The sequence below is a fragment of the Chionomys nivalis genome, chromosome 2 (assembly GCF_950005125.1).
Source record: "Chionomys nivalis chromosome 2, mChiNiv1.1, whole genome shotgun sequence".
Classification (NCBI taxonomy): domain Eukaryota; kingdom Metazoa; phylum Chordata; class Mammalia; order Rodentia; family Cricetidae; genus Chionomys; species Chionomys nivalis.
The window spans coordinates 67336338-67346821 of NC_080087.1; the positions used below are offsets into that span (position 1 = coordinate 67336338).

A 10484-nucleotide genomic window follows, 5' to 3' on the forward strand; every position below is an offset into this window, starting at 1 on the left:
CCATGCCATAAAGAAATATGGGCCTACACCATGTGACTGTTTTCCATAATTACTTTTGTGGAAAATATGAGTATTTGCATCAATTCTGCTAAGTTGCTATTAGTAATATAACCATGTGTAGGAAAATTTTCTTTCAACTTGTCACAAGTTATCAGAGAGAAGGGCACCTCATTAGAGAAAAATGCCTCCATAAATCTGGCTACAATTTTTTATTGATTGAAGGGGGAGGGCCCAGCCCATTGGGGGTGGTCTGCTGATTTTACTTGATTCTATAGAGAAAGTAGGCTGAGCAAACTATGGGGAGCAGGTCAGTAAGCAGTACTTTTATATGGCTTCTGCCCTAGCCCCTGCCTCCAGTTTCCTGAGTTCTTTTCCTGGCTTCCTTCAAAGATGAACAGTAATAAGCAAGTCTGAGGCAAATTAACTCTCTCTTCCCCAACTTGGTTTTTGGTCATAGTATTTCATAGCTGCAGTAGAAATCCTTACTGAGTCAACACATTTCATTCATCAGTTAGTGTTCATGGAAGTCCATTTCTTTGTGTACTATATTGTACTATTTCTTTTTCCTGAGTGCCTTATAAATTTCTTCCTATGAGTGAATTCATCATTGCTTTTTTTTTTTGTTTTTGTTTTTGTTTTTCGAGACAGGGTTTCTCTGTAGCTTTGGTGCCTGTCCTGGAACTAGCTCTTGTAGACCAGGCTGGCCTCGAACTCCAGAGATCCACCTGCCTCTGCCTCCCGAGTGCTGGGATTAAAGGCGTGCGCCACCACCGCCCGGCCGTCATTGCTTTTTGAAGCAACATGATGTCTTAAATTTTTGTTCTTATCATTAAATAAATTAGTGATTTTCTGTTAGTTTTTAAAAATGATTTATTTATTTAGTATGTATACAGTGTTCTGCCTGCTTGTATGCCTATAGACCAGAAGAGGGCACCAGATCTCATTACACATAGTTGTGAGCCATCATGTGATTGCTGGGAATTGAACTCAGGAACTCTGGAAGTCTCTTAACCTCTGAGCCGTCTCTCCAGCTCCTGAAGGCGTAACTCACAAACAATGCCACAGTTTGGAATTATGATTAATAGAATGGGGGTTATTTATTTAAGGGGGAAAATTACAGATCACCATCACAGACCACAGCCCTCTGCACAATCAGGAAGGGAGCCGAGGAGCTGGAAGCCAGAGAGCGAGAGGAGGGCAGTGGCAGCTTTTTTAAAGAGAGAGACCACACCCTAATGGGCTGGAATCTCAGCAACTATTGGCTGAAGGAGCAGAAGGAGCTCCCACAACAAGCTCCTTGTGTTAGTTTTATACTTTTCAATAATACATGAAGCACCTAGCAAATTTAATAATTGACGTAGTTTCTGTATCAAGTTTTTTTGTGTGATCACATCATTCAAAAGGAATTTGGTGCCTATACTGTGTTTTTAATCTTAATTCTTTTTCTTTGTTCAAATTCTCTGTCTCATTCTTACGCCTCTGGATTCAGTAATGCTGGAGAACACATACATCTTTCTCTCTTTATTGTTTTCCTGCTAATGCTGTTCATTTTTTCCTTGTGCTATACTATTGGCCTCAGTCTAACACATGTGCCTTTTACTGTGTTAAGTTGTGTTCCATTTCTTCCTGTTTTCTTCAGAAGTTTAATCACAAAATCTCATGACATTTCCATTCCTACTAGGATTTACATGTCATGGGGGTTTTTAATTCATGATTTTTATTTAATATTATGCTAATTTACTTCTCTCTAGTTAAAATGGTAGTTTTTGGTTTTGTTTTTTGCCTGTTAGATATAGTCTGACTCCCTAGCTTTCTTCTATTCCTTATGTGAAATCCTTATTTCATGGATAATTTCTCTCTGATTTTTCTATATATACTTAACCTCCAATTATTATATGCAGTGCTGCTTGAATGGATGACCTTTTATTATCTTATAACCTTCATATGCCCTTTCTTCTTCACGAATTTTAAGAGCCCATGTTTTTGAGTGCAATGATTAGGTTCACAGTCATTTTCCCCCCCACTTTATATCCTCCCATGCTCTCTAGTCTGTTGGAATTTTGAGAAGATTTTTGATATCATGTAGCTTTTCTGCATCTTTTTATGTGTTTTGGCATTGTCCACAACAAAATTGCGTTAAGTCTAACTTGACCTTTTTGTGTGAAATTTCAACAAGGATTCGAGTCTTTGTTCCTGAGACAGAAATGCTAAGAACAATAAGAAGAATGAATTCTTCTCTGGTAAATGCTCCCCAGGTCAGTGTAATGTCTACAATTTTTTAAAAAATTGTTTTTATTGTTAAAACCTTTCAAGATATTAATTCTCTGCCTCTGGCCATGGTATTGAAAGTGTTTATTTTCCATTATTTACATTTTTTCTTCTTAAGTTCCCTGTCCACCTTTTGTTAAATTTAATTTGTTTTGTGTATGTATATCAGTATATTTGCCTGAATGTGCGTGTGGCAGGGGTAGCTATATATGTCTCCTGCTTGTAAAGTTCCAAAAAGAACATTGTATCTCATAGATCTAGGCTTAAAATCTGTTTTGTAATTCCATGAAGGTGCTGAAGGTGCTTGGAAACTGAGCCAAATTCCGAAGGACTTAGTCGTTCTAGAATCCAAACTGGACACCAATATCGCAAATGTAGTTACTGTACTTTGTCTGCTGCTCAGGTCTTAGAAAACATAACAAAATTCATGAAGAAGGGAGACCTCATAAATGTTAGTGTAGTAAGTCCTATCCATTGTTTATGAAAGAGCAGCAATGCTTATGTCCTGACACATTTCTGCAGAAATTCTAGAAAACTCTTGTTTATGCCTCATCTGTTCCACAAAAGTGTCTCTTATTTTTTAGTTCTCTTTTACCTCAGAAAGCATTTTGTCCATCTTCATATGGTACATTAGTGATTTTCCATTACAGGATCCTTTAACATTCAGGGATATAGCTGTGGACCTGTCACAGGAGGAATGGGAATGTCTAGACTGTGATCAACGAGCATTGTACATGGATGTGATGTTGGAAAATTATAAAAATCTGACCTTTGTAGGTAAGAATGCTCTTTTTCTAGATTTCCTGATTCATCATTTGTATTTTTGTACACACACACACCACACACCACACACACACACTCTCTGAACTGTATAGAGAATCCCAGAAATAAGGGAAATTTTAGTTAGCAACAAACCTTTTTCATGATATCTCCTTTTAATTTTTCTTGTGTTCTCTGTAAGAGGTAAACGTTGTCACATTCTCTCTGATCTTCCCAGTCCTCCTATCTAGTTTTTAATGAAAACTTCAAAGTTAAAAGAAAGCTGGGTGGTGGTGGCGCACGCCTTTAATCCCAGCACTCGGGAGACAGAGGCAGGCGGATCTCTGTGAGTTCGAGACCAGCCTGGTCTACAAGAGCTAGTTCCAGGACAGGCTCCAAAACCACAGAGAAACCCTGTCTTGAAAAACCAAAAAAAAAAAAAAAAAGAAATTAAGTAGTAAGACTAAGAAAATATATTACAGTGCACTTTTTCTAAAAAATAATTTTTTATGTGCATTTGTGTTTTGCACATATGTGTATGTCTGCAAAGATACCAGATCCCCTGGAACCAGAGATACAGCTAGATAGGAACTGCCATGTGGGTTTTTTTGTATTAAACTCTTCCTATCTCTGATTTTTTAGACTCAGAAACTTTAAATTGAAGAAATGTTATAGGAATATTCTTGTTTATTTAATTTTTGACATGTCGTCACTATGTTTGGCACTAGCACAGAATGGCTTTACTATTCGCACTTTTGAGGCTCAAGCAAGAATATGTGGCAAGGTCCGGGCTACCCTGGGTTACACAATGAGTTCTTCACTGCACAGTGTGAATTTGTGTCCAAAACAGAAAGAAGGAAGTTGAGAAACATCCTCTTTTGTTTTTTCCAGAAAGGGTTTCTCTGTAAAACAGGCCTGGCTGTCCTGGAAATCGCTTTGTATAATATGCTGTCTTTGAACTCACATAGATCTACCTGCTTTTGCCTTCACAATCCTGGAATTAAAGACTTGTGCCACACTACTTAGATAGCAACACTCTGCATATGATCCTTCAGAGAGCCTCTTTCTCAAAGTTCTTTACTGCTCCATCGCCTATTTGTTCTTCCTTCTCTAAGATACAGTGTTTAGCTAAGAACAAGAAGGTAATTTTTGTCTTTGTGCTTTGATATAGTTAGATTGAGGCACTTGTGAGCATCCATTTAATGATTGTGAAACACAAAAGGACTCTGGTAAGAACTCTGTCCCTGAGAATTACTAATTTACCCCTCTTAGGAAACTTGAGAAAATGTGTTATTCAATTTCTTACTCTACCATTAATCCCTATAATCCCTAACTGCACTAATTTTCCAGAGACCCATCGCAGACATGGTAAATATGAGAACGTCTTGGATCGAGGCACAAAGGATATCCTGCACAATCCTGAGAATATCCAAGAGAAGTTATATATTTGTAATAAGCTTGTCAGACTGATTGAATCCTTCCAATGTAGACTTCATAACACAAGTGATACTGCAGAAAACAGCAAGTACAGATCTGGTAACTATGGCGATACCTCTGTTGAAACAGTAAATATGAAGAGACACAAACGTGGAAACACTCGAGAAGATCCTTGCAAAAATGAGGATTATGAGAACTGTTTTAATTTGTATTACAACATTAGCCAAAACCAAAGAGTCAACATAGGAAAGAAAGAACACAAAAAGATAGCATATGATAAATCTTTTGACTCTAAACATAAAATTATGCTGAAACAAACCAATAGAGCAAAAAAAGGAGACCAAAACAAGAACTCTGAAAAATGCTCTAAGTTGGACTCAAACATCAGTAGGCATCAGAGAGCTCCTACAGGAGAGAAACTCTATAAATGTATGGAATGTAATAAATCCTTTCAGCAGTTGTTCCAACTCAAAGTACATTACAATTTCAAGTGTAGTGAAAAACCCTACAAATCTCTTAAAACTCATCAAAGAATTCATATAGGAAAGAAACCACACAAATGTAGTGAATGTGGCAAATCATTTATGAGTACGTCATATTTTAGAATACATCAGAGGGTACATAAAGAAGGGAAGAAACCTTACCAATGTGGAGAATGTGACAAAACTTTCATAGAGAAAAACAGTCTTAGAATTCATCAGAGAATTCATACAGGAGAGAAACCTTACAAATGTAGTCAATGTGACAAATCCTTTATGTTTAAAGGCAGCATAGTAGTTCACCAAAGAGTACATACAGGAGAGAAACCTTACCAATGTGGTGAATGTCAGAAATTCTTTACGCAGAAAAGTGGTCTTCGAACTCATGAGAAAATTCATACAGGAGAAAAACCACACAAATGTAGTGAATGTGGCAAATCATTTCTGAGTGTGTCGTATCTTAGAATACATCAAAGAATACACACAGGAGAGAAACTTTACAAATGTAGTCAATGTGACAAAGCATTTATCCAGAAAGACTCTCTAATAACTCACCAGAGAACTCATACAGGGGAGAGACCTTACAAATGTAGTGAATGCGACAAATGCTTTACCAGTAGGTCCTTTCTTAGAAGACATCGGGAAATACATTCCGAAGAGAAACCTTACCAATGTGGTGAATGTGACAGATCCTTTAGGGAGAAAAGCAGGCTTAAAGCTCATCAGAAAATTCATACAGGAGAGAAACCACACAAATGTAGTGAATGTGGCAAATCATTTGTGAGTATATCGTATTTTAGAATGCATCAGAGAATACACACAGGAGAGGAACTTTACAAATGTAGTCAATGTGACAAATCATTTGCCCTGAGATACAGTCTAATAAGTCATCAGAAATTACATACAGGCGAGAGACCTTATAAATGTAGTGAATGTGACAAATCATTTTTCAATAAGGCTGCCCATAGAATACATCAGAGGACACATACAGGAGAGAAACCTTACCATTGTAGTGAATGTGACAAATCTTTTACACAGAAAGGCAGTCTTAAAACTCATCAGAGAATTCATACAGGAGAGAAACCTTACAAATGTAGTGAATGTGAGAAATCCTTTACTTATGGCTCAGAATTTAGGAAACATCAGAGATTTCATACTGGTGAGACACTCTACAAATGTTATGAATGTAACATATCGTTTACCCGTCGTGAATTTTTTACAATACATCAGAGAAAGCATTCAGGAGAGAGACCTTACAAATGTAGTGAATGTGACCTATCATTTATGAGTATCTCATATCTTAGAAGACATCAGAGAACCCTTACAGTTGAGAAACCTTATAAATGTAGTGAATGTAACAAACTCTTTTCCCAGAAATGCCATCTTAAAACTCACCAGAAAATTCGTATGTGGGAGAATCCTTACAAATGTAGTGAGTGTGGGAAATCCTTTAACACTGACTTATGTCTTAGAAGACATCAGAAAGTTCATACAGGTGAGAAACCCTACAAGTGCTATGAATGTGACAAATCCTTTACCTATGGTTCATCTCTTAGAACTCATCAGAGAATTCATACAGGAGAGAAACCTCACCAATGTAGTGAATGTGACAAGTCCTTTACGAGTACCTCATATCTTAGAATACATGAGAGAAACCATACAAAAGAGAAAAAGTCCAAATAATAAGTAATCAGTGACACATCTTTTATCCAACCTTAGAACATATGAAAGAATTCATACCTGAGAGAAACCTTTCAAACGCACTGTATGAGAAAAAGTCTTTACCTGCCTTTCACATGTAAGGAAACATCTAAAAATTCATAGTGGGGAGTAAAGACATTTGAAATAATGTGGCTTCTGCTTTCTCCAATTTTTACTTCTTCAACCTGAAGTAATTCATAAGACAAAATGGAGAAGTCTGAAGCCCTGTCTTTGGTCTTGTGTAGCAATTTCCTAGAAACTGAGATGATCCATTCTGAAGGAAAGCTGATTAAGGCAGGAGATAAGCTGCTCAGAATAGCTTCAAGATGATGTGGGATTGCCTTTTCTATGCTGTGAATATGTTTTATTACCATTGGTTAATAAAGAAGCTGTTTTGCCCTATGGCAGGCAGAATAGAGCTAGGCAGGAAAACTAAAGTGAATGCCAAGAGGAAGCATGGAGACACCATGTATCTGCCAACAGAGAAAGATACCAGAACCTACTGCTAGGCCACAACTTCTTGGTGGTACACAGATTAATAGAAGTGGGTTAAGATGTAAGAGCTAGCTAGGAATATGCCTAAGCTATTGACTAAACAGTGTTGTAATTAATAGTTTCTGTGTGATTATCCAGGTCTGGATTGCCAGGAAATAAATAAGCATTCTCAGTTTATATCAAGATATCCCTGAAACTGACAGGATTCAGTATGTTTAACTGAAATGTCAAAACTTAGACATAGGAGCTGGAGAGATGGCTCAGTGGTTAAGAGCATTGCCTGCTCTTCCAAAGGTCCTGAGTTCAATTCCCAGCAACCACATGGTGGCTCACAACCATCTGTAATGAGGTCTGGTGCCCTCTTCTGGCCTTCAGGCATACACACAGAAAGAATATTGTATACATAATAAATACATACATAAATAAATATTTAAAAAAAAACTTAGACATAAATCATGCAACTCAAGATTGGTCAAACTGGACCATCAAGATAGGATGCTTCTTAATCTGTATGTATCCCTGTAGGTGTGCAGTATATTTCAGGTGTCCAATTTTTTTTTAAAGATGTATTTATTATGTATACAACATTCTGCCTCGATGTATTCCCGCACACCAGAGGAGGGCACCAGATTTCAGTACAGATGGTTGGGAGCCACCATGTGGTTGCTGGGAATTGAACTCAGGACCTCTGGAAGAGCAGTCAGTGCTCTTAACCTCTGAGCCATTTCTCCAGCCCCCTCAGGTGTCCAATATTCATAAGCTATATCACATGCTCATTTTGAGTTTGAGGATCGCAACTACCTTTTTGTCACCTGTGCTCTGATAAGCAACTCTCCCCATATTCCTGCAACTCCCAATAAAGCTCATTGATTTAGCAAGTTGAATTTGGTTCTGTTTTCAGTTTCCAATTGGGGTGAGTAGTTGGACCTATATGTTGTATTGTAGTAGGAGCTGTGGGCCTCTTCCCACAGCCCGGCTCATGGCTGCCTAGCTAGCTTATGCCCCGAAATAAAAACACACAAATTGTATTCTTTTAAACACTGCTTGGCCCATGTTCTATTCATGTGTGTAGCACCCCAAGGTGCGCTTAGCGGGAAGATTCTAGCCTACGTCCATCCTGGGTCGGAGCTTCATCGCATCTGCTCTGGAGAGGAGAGCATGGCGTCTGTCTCTCAGAGGAGCTGCCCTGCATCTGAGCTCACTTCCTCTTCCTCCCATCATTCTATTCTGTCTACTCCACCCACCTAAGGGATGGCCTATCAAATGGGCCAAGGCAGTTTGTTTATTGACAAATGACCTTCCTCCATCATTGTATCTCCCCAGGAAGTGTCTCATAAAACATGTAGTGAACCCATTTATTAATTTGTCCTTGAAACTTGTAAGTGGGAAACTGATAATAGAGCTATTCTGGGTTTTGCCCTCTTTCAGATTATGATCCTTTCATTGGAGCTTCCCAAGATAAATGAAAACCTGAAATTCTGATTGTTTTAGGAACTGAGACACCACTTCCATCTGTCTCCTGGCAAGTCTACCCACATGTTAGTATGCCCACATTCAATTACTTTGAATTGTCTTAAGGGGTCACAGCATTAAGAAATTTGGTAGCACTGTATTAGAGAGAAGGAATTAGAGTTAACTAAAGTAAGGAAGATTGTGCTTGATCATCCTGGAATTATTTCCATGTTAGTACTTAATTGTGGTAAGAAGGCCTTCACAGGAACGGAATGTATTCTTGGGGAGAGTCAGAGGGATCTTTTCTTTGCATTCATTGAGGAGTAAGAGTGAAGTCTGCAAGAAGGAAAATGAAAAAAAAAAAAAAACAGTTGAAAACATGTCAGTGGCAGATACCATCCAAACTGGGTTATTTACTTGAATAGACTCATGCTACTTTCCCATGATTCGACCAAACTCTGGTGCCCCTCAGAACAATTCTACCTGTGGATAAATACTATAGTCTTTTGTATGTGTGTGTATTTCTGTAATTTTAACACTCAATTCTACAGGCCTTAAGAAATTGAATTTCTGGTCCTCATAAACTTTTCATAAAATACTAATGTTCGCATCCCAGTCTATTCATAATGAACTGGAACTCAATAAATTGCTTCACTAAGAACTTCAGCTTTATTTTCATGTGTAAGTTCATCCAGAAACCTAGAATCTAATTTCAAGTGCTCCCTCATCTTGATGACCTTGAGATCATTGACCGAATACACCATGGGTTTCTAATTAGTATCTTGATAAAAATTTTAACTTGTGCACAGTGAAGAGACTTCTCACAGTAAAGTACACATTACACTATTTTTGTTATTCTGTAACCATTCATGAAGAGTTCTTATGGTGGCAGCAAACATGGTAAGGCTGTATAAAGTGGGTCAGCTGGTGTTATGTAGAAGAGAATATGAATAGAGTGGGACATATGCAAATCAGTGGGGCAGGGGCAATCACTATATCAGCAGGATGATGGCTAATGCAGCAGGCGCTCTGTGGTATTGGTACATTCTTCAGCATTTGTGGAGAAGCATGGTAAAAGCCAGACCATAGGAACCTAAGGCACATTCCTAGATGGAGTTTCAGAAGCTACATTTTTAGAAAAAAACGACTCAGACAAGAGCTTGTTTGGAAAGGCGAACCCTTTCAGCTCTAGGACACTGTTGGACTAGCTGGAGAAGTCATGATTCTCCTGTGCTGTGGTGGGTAATGGAAGAACAGCAGAAGAGAAAGCAAGGCTGAAAACAGGCATATTGTACTGGACCAAAGTGTGATCCGTTTCTTTCTCTGCTGATAAGCAGGGGATACAGGCTGTAAAAGTTCGGTTGTGGATAACTTTATTCCTGTCAGTAAACTTTAGATTTTATGAACTGGACTTTATCAGTATCCTTTTAATTTATCTTACAGATACCAATATGTTTACAGTAGAATAATCTGGAAAAGGATTTGCATTATCTCGTATGAAACTGTGGTTATGTTGTGGGAATTACAAAGACCTTGGTTTTATACTAACCCATGCTTTCTACCTCCACTGTTGTACCACTTGCCTGTTGGAGCATCTTAGAGATTAGGCATAAATGGAAAGTTATTTGGAAATTAGTTCTATGTGGAACCAGGGCATTTGATCAAATCACAACGCAAAAAAGTAAATCATACTTTCTGATTCAATCAAATATATAAATGAAAGTATAATATACTTATTGAGTCTTACAATATTGGCTGATAACATTAGCATTTACTGAGCAACTCTTTACTCCACATTAACTTTCCCTCTGAGATGTATGCTCTAGAATGTAAATAGTGCATTCAAGAAATGTGTCTTCAAATACTAAGTTCTTAATATTACATTTGAGACTC

At 37.9% G+C, this 10484-nt stretch overlaps 1 protein-coding gene across 6 annotated transcripts in view; it reads left to right on the top strand.

The window, feature by feature from the left end:
- Positions 1–9235, top strand: part of LOC130862634 (zinc finger protein 420-like) — a 29134-nt gene extending 19899 nt beyond the window's left edge. For all 6 annotated transcript variants that reach the window (XM_057752354.1, XM_057752348.1, XM_057752359.1 and 3 more), the window contains 3 exons: positions 2177–2255; positions 2919–3045; positions 4378–9235. In XM_057752354.1, coding sequence (XP_057608337.1) covers positions 2177–2255; positions 2919–3045; positions 4378–6626 — 2455 coding nt within the window. In that variant the 3' untranslated portion in view covers positions 6627–9235. The remainder of the gene's footprint in view (positions 1–2176; positions 2256–2918; positions 3046–4377) is intronic.
- Positions 9236–10484: the final 1249 nt, after the last annotated feature.